Source organism: Eutrema salsugineum, unplaced genomic scaffold (genome assembly GCF_000478725.1).
Source record: "Eutrema salsugineum unplaced genomic scaffold, Eutsalg1_0 scaffold_15, whole genome shotgun sequence".
NCBI classification, from domain to species: Eukaryota; Viridiplantae; Streptophyta; class Magnoliopsida; order Brassicales; family Brassicaceae; genus Eutrema; species Eutrema salsugineum.
The window spans coordinates 528,738-551,658 of record NW_006256867.1 but is presented as its reverse complement, the minus strand read 5'-3'; the positions used below and the strand labels follow the sequence as shown (position 1 = coordinate 551,658).

The following is a 22,921-nucleotide window of genomic DNA, read 5'->3' as shown; positions in this document are numbered from 1 at the left end:
TGAGAGAAAGACAAATGATTTCGGTTCATTTCAAACCGATTATTTGGACTTTGTGAACATGTCTAAATCTTTAGGAGATTGGCCGTCCTTTTTGACCGAGCTGGAATTCTTCCATATCCTTTGAGAGAGCTATTCAAAATTCACTTTATCTCATATCCCCAGAAGTCTAAATGTCTGGCGGATAGTCTTGCAAAATGAGCTCGAACAAGATGATTATTTTTTTTCCCAAATCAATCATAGTGAATTGGTCGAAGATGATTCTCACATCATTTTTTCCAACTAGTCATATGTGATGTAATAGTTGGGTAGAAAAAAAAATTTTTCTGTTTAATGAATTTTTCTTTGTATTCTTTTAAGCAAAAACACAGAATACATTTTGTATTTTTTATTCCGTTAATTTTTTTTTTTTTTCATCTACCCAATTACTTCAATCACATTTGGCCAATCCGCAGAGTGGTCCGAGAACCATCTAAGACTGGCTCGTTATGATCGATTTGGGAAAAGATAACTCCTTTAGCTCGAGCTCCTTTTGCAAGACTATCCGCCCGGACATTTAAACTTCTCGGAATATGGGATAAAGTGAACTCTGAGAAGCTATTGCGAAGGGAACGGAAGGAATCCAGCTCTGTCTTAAAAGACGGCCAATCCTCCGGAGATCCAGACATGCTCACGAGGTCCGAACAATCGGTCTGGAAATGCACAAATGACATCTGTTTATCTCTCAAGTATGACATAGCCCATAAGAGACAATCCATCTCGGCGTGAAGAGCCAAAAGGCTTCTACGGCATCCCTGTAGTCCGAACATTTCATTCCCTCTGCCATCCTCCAAACTCCAGCCCAGGCCACTAATATGTCCGTGGTTGGTCCAAGATGCATCAATCCGGCATATAGGGATATGCAGATCAACGGGAGGCGCTAACAGGGGTAGAGGGGGAGCCAACACCTCAACCTGAGCGACATCGTCAACATCAGGTTGGTTTGCTAATCTCCAACATTCTGCTTCCACTTTTGCGTGGATCAAGGTATCTTGCGGGGAAATTTCTTTCCTGTTGAAGATTTTCTCGTTCCTTGCCTTCCAAATAAACCATAGGATCCAAGGATACACATCATTTTGGGGATATGACATGCCTATCTCTTTTGTTTTCCAAAAAAGAAAGCTCATATTTTGATAAATAGAAGTACTCGGGAAGAGACCCGGAAGGGACGAAAAATCCGATAACCCCCAAACTTGTAAGGCCGGAGGACATAAAAACAGTAGATGATTTATGGTTTCCTCAGGATCCCCACAGCGGGGACAACGTTTGTCGGAACCCATATAACGGTAAGTGAGAATCTGGCATGTCGCAACACACCGCGTTAATTTTTGTTGATTGACAAGATTTTTGCGAAATCATGTTTTAAAAATACAAGTCCATAATTCCACATATTATTAATTACCAAAAAGCTTTTTTGAGTGTTAAAAAGGAAAAAAAATTGGCTTAATTAATATAGATTAAGATGGTTTAGATTAAGTTATAAAAACCTGACTCATACTTACTCAAAAATGTCACCATGTTTTTATTTTTTTGGGTAAAGTTGAGCTTGGAGTTATATAGACACGTGTCCAAATTAACTTTCCTCCTGTCGTTTGAAAAGTTACAGCGATCACAGGCACATAAAAAAAAAAAAGAGAAAACGCCCGAGGAGACGGACCGTTGGGTACGTCATCTACACCGACACGTGTCAGTCAAAGGCCCACACGCCACACGATCCATTGGCTCGTTCGGTGTTAGCCTCCGGTCTCTGATTCCTTCGCGCTGTTTCGCTTTCCTCTCTCTCTCTCTCTCTTTTCTTCTTCCACCTTCTCTCTCTTTCCCAAAAAAATTGGGCGGAGAATCTCTCTCTTCCAGAAGAAAAAAGGGAAAAGTCTCCTCCTTTTTCATGAATAGCAATTAAAAAACCCTAGCACGAGTCCGCCGTCTTTGGTTTGCATCTTATTGAGGACGAGGTTCAGAGTTTTGGGTTTGGTTTCGCGGCAGATTTGGTGTGTTTCATTTTCTGGGTTAATCGTTTGATATCAGTTTCTCCGGTGAGTTCGGGATTCGGTTCTGATTTTGTTGTTTTATTGGTTTTGGAGAGCTTGAATTTTTTTTTTTTGGTAATGGGAAGCGTCGGTGTTTTTCGAATTTGTTGAAATTGAATAGCTTTATGTTTGGTTTTAGTTTGTGTTAATCGCTGTTCGTTCACCATTTATGGTAAAAAATAAATAAATTGAAAGCTTGGTTTCGAGTATTGATTCACTTCTTCTACACTTTTGTTAGATTTGGAAACTTATGCTGCTTTTGTTCTTCTATACACAGCTTTCCTGAATCATTTCCAATTGTATCTGATGAGCTTTTGTCGAAGATTCTGATTTTTCATACTGTGGTTTTGTTAAAGAGCATTTGAGTTACGGCTCCTGGGAATCATTTGGGAATCTTTGCGCGGTATTGTGACAGAGTTTTGAAACCTGTCACTGCCATATGGCTGAAGACAGCCTACGGGTTGGTATGATGTCTTCAGGTTTGGCTGTTTTACTGAATGGTGAAGAGGCCAAGGAAAATTCATCAAAAGCTCGTATTGTTCCTCATTTTGATTATTCTGGACACCGGCCTCTAGAAAGGACTATCGAATTCATATTTGGTCTAGCAGAAAAGTCTATTGGTCCATTGGATGGAAAAGTAGACTGTAGCTTGATTCGATCAATAATCAAGAATCAATTTTCCAAGCTTCATTGTGAATCAGATGCTTCAGTTAGTCAGAGAGAAGGAATCTCTGTAGTTCATCACGGTGTTGGACCTCCTGTTGTTGGCCTTGAAGAGTATAGCATATGTGGTGATATCAGGTTTGTAAAGCCGCCTCTTGTTTTGGAGAGCTTGGCGCTCTTCAGCAGCGCCAGGGCTAATGCTTGTATCTGGAAAGGAAAATGGATGTACGAAGTAGCTTTAGAGACCTCTGGAATTCAACAACTAGGATGGGCAACCATTGCTTGTCCATTCACAGACCAGAAAGGTGTTGGTGATGCTGATGATTCATATGCTTTTGATGGTCGAAGAGTAAGCAAATGGAACAAGGAAGCTGAACCTTATGGGCAATCATGGGTAGCTGGTGATGTTATCGGCTGCTGCATAGATTTGAACGGTGATGAGATATCTTTCTACAGAAATGGCGTTTCCCTCGGGACTGCATTTTCTGGTATCAGAAAACTTGGACCTGGATTCGGTTATTACCCTGCTGTTTCTCTCTCCCAAGGTGAGAGATGTGAGTTAAATTTTGGTGCTTACCCGTTTAAGTACCCTGTAGAGGGTTTCCAACCTCTTCAAGAAGCTCCATCTCGAAGTGCTTTTGCTACAGAGCTACTAAGATGCTTCTCAAGGTTGCTGGATAGACCGGACCGCTCGTTGGCTGATACGTTAAGTAGACTGAGGAGGTTTGCCTCTGTTGAAGAACTCTTCTCCCCTGTTTCCCATGCCATATGTGATGAGTTCTTCTACATACTCGAGCAAGACCCTATGTTGCCTGAGTACGTAGGACGCGGTGCATTTCTGTCATTTCTCTTGGAGATCTTCAGAACTCAAGCACCACATGATTGTTCAAGTTTAGACAAAGTTCTTGATGTGCTTCTTGAGTTTCCACAATCTCATTTGATCTTTGAGCATATAGTGAACGCTCTTGCTTGTGGCTGCAAAACAGCGACACTGAATTTAACCGAATGTCCATACTCAGGACCTTATCCGTATCTTGCACTGGCTTGTCATTTGTTAAGACGGGAAGAATTGATGATACAGTGGTGGAGATCTTTGCATTTCGAGTTTTTGTTCGAAGGTTTCTTGTCATGCAGGAGTTCGAACAAGCATGACCTACATCAGTTAATGCCTGTTGTTTGGTGGCCTGGATCCTGTGAAGATATATCCTACGAGAGTAGCATGGGATTTACGATCTCTGCTCTCTCCGAAGCCATTAACAAGGTATGTTAGAATCTTTCTGACTGATTTTCTTTTGCTATAAACATTACAGGCATAAATCTGCTCTAGATATAGCTGTCTGGAACATGATTAATTAAGTCTTTTTTATTGGAATTTAGATTGAGGAGAAGCAGAGGAATCTCTGTCTCTTGGTCATACAATTCATACCACCCGTATCGCCGCCCCAGCTTCCCGGTTCAGCGTTCAGGGGATTCCTACAGAACCTTTTACTGAAGAACAGAGGCGCAGACAGGAATCTGGCCCCTCCTGGAGTTACACGCAATTCAGTTCTTGTCTCTCTGTTCTCGGTTATACTCCATTTTTTGTCAGAAGGTTTCGCAATGCTGAAGAGTAGTGAAGCCGTCAATCACAATGTTGGTTTTCTTCACAGAGGTGGTCAGCAGAAGTTTCCATTGAGTTTGTTTCTTAAAAATGATCCTCATCGAGCTGATATCACTAGGCTTGGGGGGCTGTTTAGCCATATATCGAAGTCCTACCCCACAGATGATCAAGAAGAAGAAATAATGCGGTGGGAAGAAGGTTGTATGGATGATGAACAGAATAGAGTAACTCACGCAACTGAGCGGAAGCCATGCTGTTGCTTAGCCTATGATACTGATCTTACTAAATCCTTGAAGGATCGAGGAAAAAATACTGCTAAAAGTTCTCGTGGTCAATGCAGCTCCATCCCTGAGAGATCCTCTCATGTTGCTGCAGATTGTAGTACTGGAAGTTTCAGTGAAGAAATCGAGGATAAGCCTAGCACAAGTAATCAGTCTGACCCCGACTTTGGTTATCGTCCGGTAAGATTTATGAGGACTGCATTACAAGAGAGTAGAATATCATCGGCTATACTAAGCGAAGAAGAACTATTGGATGCTCTATTGCTGTTATACCATATTGCTGTCGCTCCAAATTTTAAGCAGGTAAGTTTAGTTTTTCTTTTTTGTTTAGATGATGATGTACTGTTTGTATGATACATGCCGCAACCCAAATAAGCTTGAAAGGCTGATAGGTTGTCCTTTTGCTTAGGCATCATATTACATGTCCCACCAATCGCAATCAATAACACTTCTCGAGGAAACGGATAAACAGATAAGAGAACGGACTTCTATTGACCAATTAAAGCGCTTGAAGGAAGCTCGCAAAAACTACAAGGAAGAAGTGATGGAGTGTGTTAGACATTCCGCATGGTAAGTTTCACTTTTAACTCTTGGATTGCGGTAACGTTTAAGGAGGGTGTAGTGAAGATTCTAATCATGATTCATGTGAGGCAATGTTACAGTGCTTATATCTCTATGTTTCCGCCTTTCCTCACTCTGAATCATTTTTACAGGTTCCGCATCTCATTGTTCTCTCGTTGGAAGCAAAGGGGAATGTATGCATTGTGCATGTGGGTTGTACAGTTACTTCTGGTTCTCAGCAAAATGGATTCTGTGTTTGTTTATATTCCAGAGTTCTACCTTGAATCTTTGGTAAATAGCTTTTTCCCGTTTAGGTACTTCTTGATAGTAGTGGAATATGTTTCAATTGCTCTTTGTTTAAAGTCTCCAATTAATATGATTTCCAAGAACTTATTATGTTCAAGGTCTCTACTTAATATGAACATGTTATCTCTGTTTTTTAGATTTTTAAGTTAACAATCTCTATGATATTTTCCTCAGGTAGACTGTTTTCATGTGCTTCGCAAGAGTGATCCTCCGTTTGTCCCATCAACGACATTCATCAAACAAGGATTGTCGTCATTCGTATGCCTTAATCTCTTATCACACTTTTTTTTTTTTCTATCATGGCTGAGTTCAGTTAATTAGCTTTAGGTAGGTTGCAATGGCTCTAACATGGTCATCGCAAATTCTTGGGTTTTCAGATCACTTTCGTAGTTACGCACTTCAACGATTCAAGGATATCGAACATAGATCTTAGAGATCTCCTTCTGCAGTCAATATCTGTCTTGGTACAATACAAAGAGTATTTGGAAGCTTTTGAGAACAACGAGGCAGCTACTCGGCACATGCCTGCAGCACTCTTGTCAGCGTTTGACAACAGATCTTGGATCCCTGTCACAAATATATTTCTTCGTCTTTGCAAAGGTTCCGGGTTTAGTTCCTTAAAGAATGGGGAGTCTTCGTTTTCATCTCCAGTTTTCCAGGTTGGTTTGATTGATTTAACTGTTTGCATATTTGATCCTCAGCCTACATATTGGATTTTGATTTTCTTTTTTGTTTTTTTTTGTTTTTGTTTAGGCTCTTATACGAGATGCTTGTATCACTGATGGTGAATTACTCTCTACTTTTCTTAACCGACTATTCAACACGCTGAGCTGGACCATCACTGAATTTTCTGTCTCGGTGCGAGAAATGCAAGAAAAGGATCAGGTTAGATTATAAGCTTGGATCCTTTCCGTTGTAATTGATTAGTTCTCTCAGAATGCTTGTGTTGTATAATCTGCAACACCCTTGCAAGTATTTGTGGTCTGCTTCGTTCTTTTCTTTGACCGGTTTGTGATTCGGCTTGTCTTTATGCAGGTAATGGAGTTTCAGCAAAGGAAATGTTGTGTGATATTTGAGCTTTCAAGCAATCTCGCAAGAGTCTTAGAGTTCTGCACATACGCAATACCGCAAGCATTTCTTGCTGGGACCGACACAAATCTTCGTAGGCTCACTGAGTTGATCCTTTTCATCTTGAATCACATGACCTCACCAGTAGATGACGAGTTCTTTGAACTGTAAGTTCTTTAACATGTTCCAAACAGCTCTAAAACGGTTGAAAAATCGCTCAGATTAATAGATTTTTTCCTTCTTCCGGTTTTGAGCTCTGGCAGGTCACTTAGACGGCAAGGACAGCCATCAGAGAAAATTAGTCGAGGGATCTTATTAGCTCCTTTGGTTGGCATAATCTTGAATCTCTTGGAGGCTAGCGAAGACTCAAAACAGAAGCAACAACATGATGTTATTGGTCTTTTTGCAAGCATGGACTGTCCCGATACAGTCTATTACGGGTTTCAATATCTCTTGGAATATAATTGGGTACGTAAGCTCTTAAATCTAGTTTTAAGCTCGTTTGCTTCTGTTACCGACACAGCCTTCTGAACATTTTACAGGACGGTTGTGTAAGCGGGGATGATGCTTATGTGAAGAAACTTGGACAACTTGAGAGTTTCTTGAACCATCTCATAAACCGGGCTTCATCGCACGAACTTGAAAGAAAAGAAGAATACACGACGGAGTTAGAAGACAACACATGCTGTATCTGCTACGCGGGTGACGCTAATGCGATGATTGTTCCGTGTTCACATCGATCATGTTATGGCTGCATAACTAGACATCTTCTCAATTGTCAGAGATGTTTCTTCTGCAACGCTACGGTTATTGACATTGTAAGAGATAAAGAAGAAGACGAGGATGATGATCTCAGGAGAAGCACTTGAAGCTCAGGTTAGTTGTAGCAGCAAGTTGATGTAGGAGATACACAAGGAAGGATCTTAGTTGGGGAACAAAGGAAGAAAGATTATAGTATATTTAGGATAAATAAGAAAAGATAAAACAAAGGTCTGATAATTTTGTTAGGACCTGGTATTGATGGTCTCTAGGCTTCTTTCTTTTTTTCTTCTTCTTGTATATATGAGAATGAATAAAATATTTAAAGGCGCAATGTTCGACTGGTTTCTTACTTGTTGAGCAGCTTACCCGGTGGCTTGGACCGGCAAACCTGTGATCTGGTCGGGTTTTTTATTTAATGAAACCAATGAAATTCAAAAAAAAATATTCTTTCAATTCATTTCTATCTTTTCTAGGACTTCGAAATGGAGGTCTCTTATATACTCGAGTTTGAAAATATGTTTTCATTCAGTTCGCTTAGGTTTATTTTGATTGGAATGCTGTTAGTTAAATTTATTTGTTGTAAAAAAATTATCAAAACGATCTAGTGATCCGAAAGAATTTGCGGTTCATGCTGCCAATCCGTTTAACGATACTGTTTTTTTTTATAGATAATTACTGTTTAATTCAAATTCATTATCAACCTCACTGTAATAAAACTAGATCCGATTTATATAAAAACGACAATCAGGTCATAACAACATAAGATATATATATATATATATGTATATATGATGATCATGAATCTACTTACGATATAACGATCAGTAAATCCCGTATTTTAGAGAGTAAACATGAAATATATGAAGTTTACAAAATTTTGTTTAATTTAATAAGCATGTAAATATAAAATAAAAGCAAACCACTCACACACACACACAAAAAATGTAAGTAAGGAATTTAAGACCATAAGTAAACATGAAGAAAGACGCACATAAACACAGACACAAATCTTTAAGAGTGTTAATCAGAATCAGTTGATTTGACCAGGACTTCCTGAGCTATAAGGTGGTCTTGGTCTCCTTCTTGCCAATCTTGTAACCATCGCCATAAATCCTGTTTCTTGAACCTATATTATCAAACATAAATATAGCTTTTACTACAAATATTATGACTTTTCTGACATGACATCAAATTATTATTAGGGTTTAGTTCCTAGATTCTTAAATTAACTTATTTTTTTCTCCACGTTTAATTCCTAATTATTTGTTTTTTTTTCCTTTCGAGATACTTCTGCTCAGGATTGTCTCGCTAATCCCTCTTAATGTTGTTATTAAGAAGAAAAATAATAAGAGCTGACCAGAGTTAAAACAAGAAGAGCTTACGATTTCAGTTCCCGGGTCTTCTTCTTCTGATGGTGATGATGATGATGAAGATGAAGAAGTTGATGATGACTCAAGACCAAGACACTTCAATATGGCTTGAACAGTTTTGTGAAAGGCAGAACATGGAGAGTTGAGAAGAGAGTGATAATAAACTTCCTTTTCTTCATCTTCTCTTCTACTTCTCTCTTCTTCTCCATTAACTTCCATTTTCTTTTCTCTTCCTAACTCTTCTTCTTCTGCTCAGTGCAATAACTATTGTGTCTCATTTGACCTTACCTGCTTCTCTGTGTTCTTACACACCCTACCTTGCATTTAATACCTTTTATTTTTTAACTATTTATTCATTATTTATACATCTTTTCATTTTTATGGAATAAAATTATTTAAGAAAAAAAAAATATTTTCATTCTTATTTAACTTCGTATTCATAATTTATACATTCAGTCAAACGGATAGAAAACTAAGGTCATTTTTCTATACTAGGAATAATCGTAACATCATTTCAACCATATGGAATAGAAAAGCAAGTAAAACGTATTTTACTAAAAGAGTATTTACATTTATGACATTTGGCTTATAAATTGAAATCTTATCATATCAAACCAAAAACAATTCAGTTCTTATATTGAAAAGGAAGAATATCGGTACCCAAAAATCAAACAGAAAACTGGATTATAGTGCATTCTAAAGATAACAATAAAAGTATGGATTAATTAGATTAAATACATATAGTTGATTTGATCTGAAATAGATGTGTTGGCCAACTCAGAGAGCTTTGTTTCTTACTGTTCACAATTTTGCTTATGGCTCTTTATTTTTGGCGTCCTCTTTACCTCTTTGGACCAAGTTCCTTTTGCAATAGAGAGTCCACTCTTACGAAAACATAAATAAATGTTCGTATTTATTATTCTCTCAGCCTTTTATTTTGTCTTCTTTTGTTACAGCCTAACCTAAAATAATAACTTTTTTTGTTATATTCTATTTTCAATATATTGAATTACTCATCTAAGTCTTGTTATATTCTTTTTTATCTAACGTTACAACTATTAAATTATTGGTAATTGGGTTTTAAAAAAATACTATTCTCGATCTGTCTTTATTCACTTGTCTTTTATTCTCTCCGGAACCAAATACATTGATATTAATTAGTTTAGTTCAAAGGATGATGCAAGGTTAGATTGTTGACAAATTCTACCGCATTCTAAAATAAATGCTAAATTAATCGATACTTTTATCATTTAACTATTGAAGTACGGTGAGGAGTAGTTGCGATGGTTGTAAACAAATAACCATCTGATGATTTAGTGGTTATTAGGATTCGTCTTATGAGTTTTGGTCAGAGTTATTTTAATCATAATTGGCCATTAGTTAACATTTTTTTTGTTGCCAAATAATTCGTTAACATTTTTAGTGACAAAAAAACATACTGTAATTCTATGGACAGCTCGTAGAATTTAATCTAATTTTGGCTTGGGACGTCCATGATTTAGCAAAAAGAAATTTGTAAACATATGGTATGGAGTATGGACCCGTGGAATTTCGGGGGTTTTAAACGATAATGGTATGGACCGTTTGGTGAATGTTTGTATGTAATTTTCTTTTATTTTTCGTTCATTTTATTATCTTTGTTGTCGCGAGATTTATAAATCAAAATTTCGAATTTCATCTTGGAACTTGTTCACATTCACACGCAAACATGTCCAGTCAGACATATACGTGCGTAATATTAATTAGTATTAATATATGAAAAAAATATTTTACATGCAAGACCAGAAATCATCATCATACTCTATTTATAGGCTAAGCTATTATTTTCATTATACTCCGGATCAATAGTTTAGTAAGTTTTTATTTACCATTGATAATACATGAAAACGAGACTAATATAATGTTCAAAATATTTATCATCTATATACGCATCTCCCATAGTCTAACACCATATTATTTTAAATTGGACAAGACCAGACAGTAATTAACCTTCTCTCTTTTATTAATAGAAAAAGTTCAGAATGTTTGGTATTATCTTCTATTGCATTTGATTAAATCAGCAGCAGAAAAGTTTTATCCATTAATTCATACTTGTCAGCTCAAAATTTGATTGCTTATTTTTTTTTACTATAATAAATCAATTAACCATGTTTGGGTTAAATTATGGTTACAACTTACAAACTTTACAACATCCACTATACACCAAGTTGGACTTGGACTGTTTACAGCCGATTACACTTAAACGTTGACCTATACAGACAAACAACGAAGACTTGATTTACATATCTCTATTTTCAGTAATTATCGGTTTATTTGTTTTCACATGTTTGAAATTAACAGCTTTGGCTCCTACTCTTAAAATAGAGCATAGAGCTGGCTGGTCACACTTCAAAATAAAAACAACAACTATATATAAACTATAACCAATGCGAACACAAAAATTTAGAACTTTTATGTAAACCATTCTAATTTCTAAACAAAAACAAAATTAGAAAGCCAAAATCCTAAAACTCAAAGGTGTGGTGGAAGGGAAAAAGCCAAAGAAAACAGTGTAAATTATTAATCTTTGATCTAAAATAGAAAGAGGAAATATTCGATTAACAAACGTCGTCGTATCTTCGTCGACGTCTCCGTCGTTAATGGGGGAGCCACGGGCAAGGGTAAGCGGTGCTTCTTCCTCCACGGACTCATATTCAACCCCTTCTCCGTCACCGTGTCCTTCACCGTCTCCGGCGCCACGTCATCACGTGACGTTACTCGAACCATCTCATCAACACAAGAAAAAAAGCAAGAAAGTCTTTCGAGTCTTCCGCTCCGTTTTTCGTTCATTTCCTATCATCACACCGGCGGCTTGCAAAATCCCGGTCCTTCCCGGAGGTAGCTTACCCGACCCGCATAGAGGCGGGTCAAGCGGGTCAAGAGTTACCGGAACGTTATTCGGATACAGAAAAGGCCGTGTAAGCCTCTCAATTCAAGAAAACCCTAGATGTTTACCATCTCTCGTGGTCGAGCTCGCAATGCAAACGATGGTGTTACAAAAGGAACTAAGCGGAGGAATGGTTAGGATCGCTTTAGAAACGGAGAAACGAGCTGATAAAGAAAAGATCAGGATAATGGACGAGCCGTTGTGGACAATGTATTGCAACGGTAAGAAAACGGGTTATGGTGTGAAACGTGACGCGAGTGAGGAAGATCTTAACGTTATGGAGTTGTTAAGACCGGTTTCGATGGGTGCCGGAGTTTTGCCGGGGAACTCGGAGGTCGAAGGACCTGACTCGGAGATGGCTTACATGAGGGCTTACTTCGAACGAGTCGTTGGGTCTAAAGATTCAGAGACTTTCTATATGTTGAGCCCTGAAGGGAATAATGGACCAGAGCTTAGTATCTTCTTTGTAAGAGTATGATATTTAATATTTGATGTAATGGTCGGAGACAGATATGGGAACGTTCTTGATTGTATATGATCAGACGGTGGCCGGAATGGAGATCGAAATGGGATTGTGGATTGATATGTGTGAATATAGTATCATGATGATATATGTGATGTGTGCATATGGGACGTCGTTTTGGTGATGAGCAGTGAGGAATGTGAGGATGGATTTGGAGGTGATGTATTGTTTGATTAGGATGATTTATAAGAAAGTATTTGAGGTTAATACATGAAGATTTATTCAGGTTTAGTTTTTCTTTTCTTTCTTTTATACATTAACAAGTGTTTTAGATTTAGCTTATGATTGATATTATTGGGGAACGACGACTAATAATCTATGGAAAAATGACCAAAAACGAATAAGTTAATCTAGTGCAATAGGGAATTTTCTTCGTTATAAATCCCATAATTTGAAATTTGACAATGTTTACTATAACACAATGTTTACTAAAAACGAATCTGCATGTTTTTTTCATCTCTTTTTTTTTTTTGTGTAACTGTCTTTGTGGTTGCAAGATCAAATATGCTAAAGCTTCATGATTATGATTTTTTCTTAACTAGATTTTAGATGTATAATCTTTCTTAAACTGATAGTCAATCTATGAATCAGATAATATAAAAAAGAACAAACACAAGTCGTTCTGCAACAATGTAATGATTTTAAGTTAAGTCTCATAGAGAATTAAACAATGAGTGAATAATTGGCTTATAGATCCTATCAAACTTTTCTAATAGAATTTACTAACAATTAAAGTGTCAAATATAAAATTGAAATCTTGTTGAACTGAGTCAAAAGTAACTAATATCTTCGGAAGTTGCATAATAATCTAACAAGGTACATTATATTGTTTAGAGGCTCTAGCTCGAGGAAGTGACCAAGTGTGACTTGTCTTTTTTGAGGTTTCAAAGCTCAAAGATTGTCTTTATCTGATCTAATGGGAATTCAGTTATCAATTTCAAATACTCAAATTACAGTATCATGTCTATAATTCCAAATGGGCCGACCTAAACCTAAACATCGATGAAAAAAGATATTTAGAGAACTTCAAATAGAGTCAATAGACCAAAGAGTGGGTCGAGTTGAATCTGGTTCACTCAGCTTCGAGTGGATAAAAGCAAAACGACAAGTAGTTTCAAATGTTGAATCTACTTTGGATTGAAAAGCACGTTACTGAGCCAAAAGTAAACCACGTCGAACTATATTTTGCCACCTCACAAAAAACGACACGACGTGTACTCTTTAGTCACCATGTAGATTCCTCCTCCTTTTCTAATTCACTCAAATTCTCTCTCAAAGATTCCTCGGATCATTCATCGGAAATGGCTATGGCGACGCGTACGATTCGATTCCAGTTACCGTCACTTGTTACTAGATGCCAGTCATCGGAACCGATTAAGCAGATCCAGATCCAGCAGCGACCGAGAGGAGGCGATTTGGCCGAGAACGGGAAGATCGTGCTTCAGCCGAGGCTCTGCACGCTGAGATCTTATGGATCTGAGCCAGGTGCGATGGTCGTCGCCAGAAAAGACGGCGGAGATGGCGGCGGAGGAGGAGGAGGAGGATCTGAGGCGGAGTTAGCGACGCCGTTTTTCGAAACGCTCAATGATTACATAGAGAGCTCGAAGAAGAGTCAGGACTTTGAAACAATCTCCGGCCGACTCGCCATGGTAAAAAAGACCCTTGAAATTCGAAACTCCGATCTCGATTTCCTTCTTAATTCGGAGGTGATTTCGTAAATTCTGCAGATTGTGTTTGCGGCGACTGTGGCGGAGGAGGTTGTTACTGGGAACTCGTTGTTCAAGAAGCTGGACGTGGAGGGATTGAGTGAAGCCATTGGAGCGGGTCTTGGAGCGATGGGATTCGCAGCCATATTCGCCTGGTTAACGATTTCTCGGAACCGAGTCGGACGGATCTTCACAGTGAGTTGCAACTCGTTCATTGACTCGTTGGTTGATCAGATCGTCGATGGTTTGTTCTACGACACTGAGCCTAGTGATTGGTCCGATGATCTTTAGATTTCATAAATTATATAAATGTTTGTATAATAACCACTGTACACGGTCTATAATAGTTATTATATAGTTTTGATCTTCAACCATCGTTTCTTCATGGTGCTTGAAGATGATATTGAAAGTCTGTAACTTTTGCATCTATATATATAAAAGGTATGGAATTTTCTGTGAATCAATTTAGTGTTGTTGAAATTGGATCGATCAGAAGAGACAATATACATTGTTCAGATTGTATTTGAAGAATTCGGGAGATGTGGAGTCTAGGAAGCTGTCTCAATGGTTTTAATGCACTCAAGAACAGATGCATTGTTGGACATTGCAGCCATTAGAGCTTCATGGATGGTTTTGTTGTTCTTCAGAAGAGAAGCAGAGTAGAGAACCTGCATAACAAAAACAAAAGATTCATTGAATACTTTAGGAAGAAACATGTGTATGAGAGATTAAAGTCTGTTATGTAAGAGAAACTTACAGCCCATCTTGTTAGATTTTGCTGCTGTTCATTTCTGATTTTGGGTTGGCTTCTGTTTATGAACCTCTGTACGAAGTTAAAAAAGCTGTTATAACTCGATGTTTGTGAATGTGTGAGTTGAAAGTGAGTGATGATGTAAAGAAGAATTAGAGGACCTGAAGAGAGAACAGATCCGCAGATTGGCCAATCACTTTGTCATACTTCAGACCCTCGGCGGCAAGTCCAGCCATTGCCACAGCGGCTAACCTGAGAAACCAAAGAAGATTCAATGGGTTGAGATTTGATCCTTTGTTTCTCTTTTCCGAGATCGATAAAAACTCTTACCTATCGAGCTCCTTTGAGTCAAGTTGGCCGCTGTATATTAGTTTAGCTAGTCTCTCGTCGATGAGATTGACGTGTTCTTTACCGATGTCTAACGAGTACCCGAGGATTGGGAGTCCGATTAAGTAAGCCACTGGAAGTTGCAAGTTTAAACACAATCAGAAAATCGCACTTCTACAACAAAGGGTTTAAACTTATAAAAGAGTACCTAAGAAGTGGGCTGCTTCATGTCGAGCAATACGTTCTTGATAATCAGGGAAGAATGTCGAAAACCCTGAAATCGCAGCTTGAAGAAGCCTAAGAGGAGAACAAAAGAGGAGAAGATATCAATCTGTAACCCAGAGAACATAATGTTAACAAACACGCAGTGGTTTTAGTTCTTTTCTTACCCTGGTGAAACGCTTCCCACGGCCAAAACTACCAATGAAATGCTCCCAACTAAGTAAGGCACAAAGAATCCCCAGTCCTGTCCAGATTTCAACAGTTATTCATCTCTCTTACACACATAGAACCTAAACAAAATCAACAGAAACCGAGACATTTTCATATGGTTTTCGACATGGATACACGATCTGCAGGACATAGATGTTGGTATATTAACAACATTCCACAAGACTGCTAGGCGTCTTCTACCTATACTAGAGATTTTTCGTGTCTTGTAACATCAGAGAAGAAGAGTTTTGAAGGTTTACCCCGGGAAGTTGGCCGGCAATTACAGCTATGAACCCAGTTGTTCCAACCACCGTGAAAAGAAAAGCCGCCTGCAGCATTACTCATACTCAATCAAAAGAACCTCCATTAACATATACACTGTAGCCTCAAGAACTCTATTTGAGTCCAAATCTTACAAGAAAACATAACTTACATCGTTCCTGACACTAGGGATCGCGAGAGCCTCTGCATTCTTGATTCCAAGAGTTGTCAGCTCCCGAAGCGATGTCTGATTCAAAAAACACACATCACAAATTCACTCATCCATCGAACGAACACGATTGTTTTCACAGTTTTAAAGGTTAAGCTTAGATAGAGAGATCGATATACACCGTACGGCGCGAAAGATAAGGCTGAGAACTCCATTTCTTAGCCCAACCTTCTTCGCTCAATCGATCAAGAGCTTCCTTAACACCATTGCTATCTTTCTGCGTCAATACATAAAACCCATTTTTAAGAATTACGCTTTAAGTAGAGTTCACTGACGAAAAAGGAAAGCTTGAAGTAAAGAAAAGACCTTGTTGATTGCGGATTCGAGGGCACTCAAATCAAACCCAGGGGAAGCAGTAGTAGACGAAGAAGACGAAGGTGAAACTGCTAACTGAGTCGGAGGGTTTCGTGGATGCAATCGGAAGCTCCATGGAGTTTCCCGGAATCTACAATGCCGGTGAAACGAAGCCATCGGAGAAATACCCGACGAAGATACAGCTAATGCAATCATGATTCTTATTAATCGCTTCAATGGATTCTTCGCGTTTGACTTTTACGAAACCTGAGTTAAATAACGCTTTATCGTCGTCTTCTTCTTCTTCTGAGGAAACGTCGGAGGACGAAAGGAAGGCGAGAAAAGCTCGTGGCGTCTTTCAAACCACGGACCATGCTTTCCGCCACGTCATCAGTTATAGATAACGGCGGTTTATCGGTTTACCTCCGGTTAAGTTTCTAAATTATATACTTTTTCGGCTCAGATCAAATCGAACCGAGAAGAAAGAGTAATGTTTAAATTGAGAAGAAAGAAATGTCGTTGGAGTGAGTAACTACTAATCAGATCAGGTCCATGGCGGCTACAACGAGCTCCGGCGACGAGCCACCGGGAACGGAAACGCCGGCGCAATTGATTCCGTCACTATCAGATGACGTTGCTCTGAATTGTCTTGCCCGAATCTCTAGATGTCAACATCCGATCCTCTCCCTCGTCTCCAAGGCTTTCCAGTCACTCCCCAAATCGCCTTTGCTCTACGCCACACGATCTCTCGTCGGCGCCACCGAAAACATCCTCTATGTCGCAATCCGCTTACCTCCTGAATCTGGTGCGTGTTGGTTCACTCTCCTCCATAAACCCAATCGAAATCGAACCGTATCGAGCTCAACGAATTCGAGTCTCCTCGTTCCCATCGCGTCTTGTCCATCACCGTCTCTTGTCGGGTCTGCTTACGCCGTGGTGGATTCGGAGATTTACGTAATCGGTGGATCCATCAGAGACGTGCCTTCCTCGAGCGTGTGGGTTCTCGATTGCCGGCTTCATACTTGGCGACGAGTCTCTAACATGAGGGTCGGTCGCGAATTCGCAGCAGCTGGTGTAATCGACGGGAAGATTTATGTGATCGGAGGATGTGTGGTTGATAATTGGGCTCGTTCGATTAACTGGGCAGAGATGTTCGACATAAAGACTCAAACTTGGGAGCCAGTGGCTAGCCCAGGGATGGAGGTGCGTGAGAAATGGATGCACGCAAGTGCGGTGATGGAAGGGAAAGTCTACGCAATGGCTGATCGGAACGGTGTCGTTTACGAGCCCAAGGAAAGGAAATGGGATATGCCAGAGAAGAGGCTTGATTTGGGATGGAGAGGAAGAGCATGTGTGATTGAGAACATACTGTATTGCTATGATTACTTGGGGAAGATTAGAGGGTATGATCCGAAAGATAGGATTTGGAGAGAGCTCAGAGGTGTGGAAACACTTCCAAAGTTTCTCTGTGGTGCTACGATGGCGAATCGTGGTGGAAAGCTTGCGGTTTTGTGGGAAGGAAAAGCGGGTAGTGGCGGTTCTAGGAGAATGGAGATTTGGTGTGCAGAGATTGATATTGAAAGGTCCGGGGAAGGAGACATTTGGGGCAAGATTGAATGGACCGATACCGTGCTTACGGTTCCTAATGAATCCGCCATAGTGAATTGCTTGGCAGCTACAGTTTGATGATGATACTACTACATACATGTTCACTGTCTCTGAATCTGAATCATCATCATCATTATCATTATCATCCATGCCTCCCACACAGGTCTGCTTCTGATTCACTGTGATTGGTTCTGTTATGTGTGGCTGTGAGTAGCTATCATTGTGAGGAGCGTCGTGATTTAGGCTGCTTTGTCAGGAATGGTGGATTGAAAAAGAGTATTGCACGAGGCGCTGAGACAAGATGAAATAACTGGCCAGTGTAATGAAGTTTATAGATTTTTGCTTCTGTACTTTGGGGATAAATCAACTGTCTTTACTCTTTAGCATGTTGTTGTTCATTGCTTTTGTTGCATTCCATGTGAAAGCTACTTTCAGATTTTAACAATACCATTAATAAATTTCTGTACTTGTCTTGCTCCATGATCATCTTAACAAAACCAATATGGATACTTGTTTATATACATGATCATCTTTTAGATTTTAACAAAACATGTTCACCATCTCTGAATCTGAATCATCATCCATGCCACCCACACAGGTCTGCTTTTGATTCACTGTGATTGATTCTGTTATGTTCGGCTGTGAGTAGCTATCATTGTGATGAGCGTCGTGATTTAGACTGCTTTGTCAGGAATGGTGGATTGACAAAGAGTATAGCACGAGGCTGTGAGACAAGATGAAATAACTGGCCAGTGTAGTGAAATTTATAGATTTTTGCTTCTGTACTTTGGGGATAAATCAACTGTCTTTTGTATGTTGTTGTTCATTGCTTTTGTTGCATTCCATGTGAAAGCTACTTTCAGATTTTAATAATACCATTAATAAATTTCTGTACTTGTCTTGCTCCATGATCATCTTAACAAAACCAATATGGATACTTTCTCTTGTTCAAAGGGACAAAGAGAAGAAGAATGATGATAAAACAAAAAAAGTGTATTATTAAGTTATATGCATGTATTGCATCTTCTTCAAATAAAGCAGTGTTTGTGGTTTTTCCACAGTCAAAATTGGACTCTTGTAATTGCTTTAGAGAGCTCTAGACATGCTCACTGCCTGGTGATGAATGATTGCTTTGTTAAGTTGATCGAACAGATAAATGAAGAGACAGAGAACTAGAGGTCGCCGTCCGGGATGTTGTCCATAGTTTCTTCTTTTTCTAGAAAGCTCTGAACTTGCTCAAACGCCTGGTGATGAGTGATTTGATTAGTTGAGTTAATTGAACAGATTAATGTACGGAGCGACAGAGAAAGGGCCTGACATACCTCGATGGCGATTTCAGCTGGTGTGAGATCTGAGACAGCTTTATAGCCACGCTTGACTGCAATATCTGACAATTGGAGTACAAGGAAGAAAAGCTATGTTACTACCAGAAGTTGCGAGAGAAAAAGTCTCTCGAGTGTTGCATATATTCAAGAAAACTCACAGAGATTTAACAAAGGCTTATAGCATATGAATGAAGAAGACATACTTTCTAAGGAGACTCTGGCATTTGCGTTTGCGTATGCTTCACCACGCTCATCCCAAATAGTAGAAAGACGCTTAAAAGCCTGCGTGTAATTCATTCATGATGACAAACCCGAAATAAAAAGGTTATTTTCTTTTATAAGCATCCAAGGCTTTTGATTGTACAATAGTCAGATGAGTACCACTGTGTATGCATCTCCTGATTCATCGTGTAGCAGTGGCCGTGAATTAGTTCCAACAGCAGCAATTCTATGGGCTAAGGCTTCTAGAGGCACATCTAGCCAAATGCTGATGCCGTTATGCATATACTTCCTGATAATATCGTCAGATTACCAAATGAATTTAACAGAGACACAAAGTTTCATACATTTTACTTTGGACAGGATGAAAAGAACTCACCAGTTGATGGGTCTTATCACTGCACCTCCACCAGTGGAAACAACAACTTGATACATTGAAGAGAGCTTCTTTAGTGCATCGGTCTAAAAGGAAGAAAGAAATTTAGTTCACAACGAGTAGGCTTGAAACAAGAACCAGAAACTAAATCACAAGGATCACAAATTAACCTCCTTTCCTCTAAAGAAACTCTCTCCGTGATTCACAAATATCTCTGCAACAGAAGTTCCATTCATTGACTGCTCAATCAAAGTGTCGCTGACACATTCACAAAACATATAGAAGGTTACACATCCAGAATATCAAACCACATTCATAACTCACTCCAAATCAAGGTAACAACTCGTGCAGGAGACTTCCATTGAGTTTTGGAAGATAAAACCAATAAGGCTTTACTATCAGTGTCTGTTCTTAATATTATTAGACTTGTTTATCCTAATCCTATATCAGAACCAATCACTTATTAACAGAGCTTAAAAGTAGCACATACATACCAGTCAAAGAACGAATATCCGAGCACCTTAGACATTAACTTTCCCACGGTTGTTTTACCGGAACCCATCATTCCTGTATGGTCACAACGGGATCATCAAATTACAAGGAAGTATTTAGAACTAACCATATGCAAACAAAGGAGCAAACAAAGAAACTGACCAACAAGGTACATAGATCGTCCATTCAAATACGGTTTAACCTCTTCTGCTTTTCTCTGCAAATCTCATGTATCCATTTTCCGGTAAGATTTTACAGACGAAACAGTAAAATCTAAAACAAATCCATACGATTAAGATGTTATAAAAGGGGATCATTTCTTGCCTTCAGAATTAGATCTTCATCATCAAATGGATGAACACTTCCCGCCTGCAGCAATGCTACAAAAAAAATCAAAGATTGAATCAGATGTTCATGTCCTTCATCAATTTAATACTCCTGAAACATCAAAGCATCCAAATGAATTTACATTAACCTGAAGTTTTGTTATCAGAACATGAAACCTCTGAAGAAACTGATCCACGTCGATAATTTGTTCTCTCAGGTTGCAAATGAGCCAAAGCAAGACCTTTGAACCTTTTCTCATCCTTAGCTCGCTGAGTATACCGCAACGAACCATGCGGCTTCCCCTCAAAATTTCTACAATCAAACCATGATGGTAACTGAAACCTCTGAACAATAGCTGCTTCCATATGAAAACCAATTAGACAATCTTCAGTACACAAAATTCAAAGTCCCTGCAAAAGCAAATTTCAACTAGATTCAGCTTACTTAGCAACTGCCAAAACCATTGTGACAAGTACTTCCATATAATCAATACAAACTTGTCTAACAGAGGAGAATTTGACAATAATTAAGGGAAAACTATTGCTCCATAGACATCAATCTCACAAAACCCTCGTTAGATAGTAGTCAACATCGACGAATAAACCTTATGAACCACATCAAACCATAGAACAACGGAATTCAAAAATCGATTTTTTTTTTCATCAAAGTTCACACAAAAATCAAAATTGACCCACTTTCAACAAGGAATCTCAGCTTCGATCAAATGATGATACTTTTTTTTTGAAAAGCAGGTATATAGCAAAATAAATAAATAAATAAAGGGTTGATAAAGCTGTGGCGAAATCAATGGAGAAACAAAAAAAAAATGATTACCCAGTGGGAAAAAAACAGAAAATTCGAACTTTCCGGGAAAAAAACAATGATTATCCAAATCAAATTGAATCGCAAAAGGGGAGTAATTTTTGTTATAAAAAGAATGACACTTTCCTGAAAAACAACATATAAAAACAAAAAAATCACAACTAAATCAGCGGTAAGAAACTCCGATAAGAAACGAAATTACGACCTGGAGAACTGAGAAGAAAGAACAAATTCTACAGAGAATCAAAAGGGTTTCACCTGAAGTTTTCTCCCGCCGGCAGAGAGGACAAACCTATTTTTTGTTTTTTTGGGTCTCAACTTCTCTATATCCGTAATCTCTCAGATTTAAGATTTTTTTTTTAATTATTAAACAAGTGACTAATTCATTTGGCTGGTCTAATACTTAAAAGAGAACAAATAAAGTGTGGTTGGTGAGGCTGAAACCTTAATGGCCTTGAAGATTATGAATTGTGAATTTGTAGATTATGAATTGTGAATATACAAGATCTTAGAAGAGAAATGTTTACATGATTTGATGTCTTCATCATATATATACTTTTATATAATTTTAACCATTTAATTACATATATTTAACTAAATTTAATTAAAAATCAGATATTTGAAATAAGATTGCTACAGAAATTAATAAATAAATAAAAATATAAATCAACTCACTTATCAAAATATAGCTGACTCATTGTAAATATATATTGTATGATATGGTTATGCCGATTCAAAAATGTGATTCAATTAAAAAATAATCGATAAAATTTCACACATCGAAATAACGTGCTAGGAATCGCAAATCAGAAATTTATAATCACGTGTTAGTGAATGAGCTAGCAGTTTTTTCAAATTAAAGATTTACTACGAATCTCCTCAAAAGTGATATTATTTGAATGTTTCATTAGATCATTCGTAAACACGTTAAATGATAAAAGCAACTAAACTTTTATGGATTTGGGATTAATATGGAATTTAGCTTCTAACTAATACCAGTTTTATATAAGTTTTTGTAATCAAAAATATATATGGTGATGCGGATTTATATGAATTTATTTATTACTCATAGAAAAGAATTAGAAGAGGTTGGTGGCTATCTACCCCATCAAACTTATAAGCACTATGGAAGTTGGTGGTTGATGTTACCATCTTCATTGTAGGTTGTACGTATGGCATTCTCGGTCTCTCACGTGGTTTTGCCTTTCTCTATGGATATAGATGTACTAGATTCTATATTTGAGTATGTCACTAAAATATGGAATAGATTTCATTTGACTTTAATCATATTTATGCGCATATTAATAGTTAGATAGCTTTTAGTTGTTAATCTATGATTTTCTTAATATTTAGCAGAGTGGCTCTAAGATTTTTAAAGATGAGAAGGTAAAGAAAAAAGAGATAATTTTGCTAGATATTCTCAATAACGTGCATAATCGTCTAGGGGCAATAGAGTAGTAGGGGTAAAAGTGCCATTGAAATATGTAGAGGTTTAAAAAAGTGATTTTTTCTTTTCCTGCAAAGTTTGAACAATAACGAGGTTATCTAGTGCAAGAACATGAGGAATAAAACTGGCCAATTGTAACTTTACCACCAGTGACCACTTTGGGAAATTGAAGATCAGAAAAT

The 22,921-nt window shown here is 38.2% G+C and overlaps 7 protein-coding genes across 9 annotated transcripts; 4 read left to right on the top strand and 3 right to left on the bottom strand.

Annotated features, from left to right (window-relative positions):
• The first annotated feature begins 1,817 nt into the window (after positions 1–1,817).
• LOC18022300 (E3 ubiquitin-protein ligase RKP) lies at positions 1,818–7,653 on the top strand. 3 transcript variants are annotated; one of them, XM_024158119.1, is made up of 11 exons: positions 1,818–2,069; positions 2,341–3,987; positions 4,104–4,910; positions 5,017–5,177; positions 5,321–5,459; positions 5,649–5,732; positions 5,852–6,133; positions 6,228–6,359; positions 6,510–6,709; positions 6,806–7,010; positions 7,085–7,653. In XM_024158119.1, the coding sequence occupies exons 2-11, from the start codon at positions 2,503–2,505 to the stop codon at positions 7,409–7,411; spliced, it is 3,822 nt and encodes a 1,273-aa protein (XP_024013887.1). In that variant the 5' UTR covers positions 1,818–2,069; positions 2,341–2,502; the 3' UTR covers positions 7,412–7,653. The 3 variants fall into 3 exon arrangements, with proteins under 3 accessions (XP_024013887.1, XP_024013885.1, XP_024013886.1); XM_024158117.1 differs by having other exon boundaries at positions 6,797–7,010; XM_024158118.1 differs by having other exon boundaries at positions 1,841–2,069; positions 2,420–3,987; positions 6,797–7,010.
• Positions 7,654–8,179: 526 nt separating this feature from the next.
• Positions 8,180–8,972, bottom strand: LOC112088228 (elicitor peptide 6). The gene is made up of 2 exons (XM_024158519.1): positions 8,687–8,972; positions 8,180–8,430 (listed from the first exon to the last, which is right to left on the bottom strand). Exons 1-2 carry the CDS (start codon positions 8,891–8,893, stop codon positions 8,335–8,337), a joined length of 303 nt encoding a protein of 100 aa, XP_024014287.1. The 5' UTR covers positions 8,894–8,972; the 3' UTR covers positions 8,180–8,334.
• A 2,341-nt stretch (positions 8,973–11,313) lies between these two features.
• LOC18022298 (protein MIZU-KUSSEI 1) lies at positions 11,314–12,185 on the top strand. Its single transcript, XM_006404588.2, has one exon. The coding sequence runs from the start codon at positions 11,314–11,316 to the stop codon at positions 12,076–12,078; it is 765 nt and encodes a 254-aa protein (XP_006404651.1). The 3' UTR covers positions 12,079–12,185.
• Positions 12,186–13,313: 1,128 nt separating this feature from the next.
• On the top strand, positions 13,314–14,282 carry LOC18022299 (stress enhanced protein 2, chloroplastic). Its single transcript, XM_006404586.2, has 2 exons — positions 13,314–13,772; positions 13,851–14,282. Exons 1-2 carry the CDS (start codon positions 13,425–13,427, stop codon positions 14,118–14,120), a joined length of 618 nt encoding a protein of 205 aa, XP_006404649.1. The 5' UTR covers positions 13,314–13,424; the 3' UTR covers positions 14,121–14,282.
• Positions 14,233–16,473, bottom strand: LOC18022297. Its single transcript, XM_006404587.2, has 10 exons — positions 16,136–16,473; positions 15,951–16,046; positions 15,773–15,847; positions 15,600–15,668; positions 15,297–15,373; positions 15,116–15,204; positions 14,911–15,040; positions 14,742–14,832; positions 14,587–14,652; positions 14,233–14,497 (listed from the first exon to the last, which is right to left on the bottom strand). The coding sequence occupies exons 1-10, from the start codon at positions 16,337–16,339 to the stop codon at positions 14,378–14,380; spliced, it is 1,017 nt and encodes a 338-aa protein (XP_006404650.1). The 5' UTR covers positions 16,340–16,473; the 3' UTR covers positions 14,233–14,377.
• Positions 16,474–16,629: 156 nt separating this feature from the next.
• Positions 16,630–18,209, top strand: LOC18022296 (F-box/kelch-repeat protein SKIP6). Its single transcript, XM_024158485.1, has one exon. It carries the CDS (start codon positions 16,676–16,678, stop codon positions 17,807–17,809), a length of 1,134 nt encoding a protein of 377 aa, XP_024014253.1. The 5' UTR covers positions 16,630–16,675; the 3' UTR covers positions 17,810–18,209.
• Positions 18,210–18,709: 500 nt separating this feature from the next.
• LOC18022295 (shikimate kinase 1, chloroplastic) lies at positions 18,710–21,657 on the bottom strand. The gene is made up of 11 exons (XM_006404583.2): positions 21,551–21,657; positions 20,619–20,880; positions 20,468–20,523; positions 20,306–20,360; positions 20,146–20,218; positions 19,822–19,909; positions 19,655–19,737; positions 19,438–19,567; positions 19,260–19,338; positions 19,054–19,118; positions 18,710–18,975 (listed from the first exon to the last, which is right to left on the bottom strand). The coding sequence occupies exons 2-11, from the start codon at positions 20,833–20,835 to the stop codon at positions 18,904–18,906; spliced, it is 918 nt and encodes a 305-aa protein (XP_006404646.1). The 5' UTR covers positions 20,836–20,880; positions 21,551–21,657; the 3' UTR covers positions 18,710–18,903.
• Between the last annotated feature and the right edge of the window lie 1,264 nt (positions 21,658–22,921).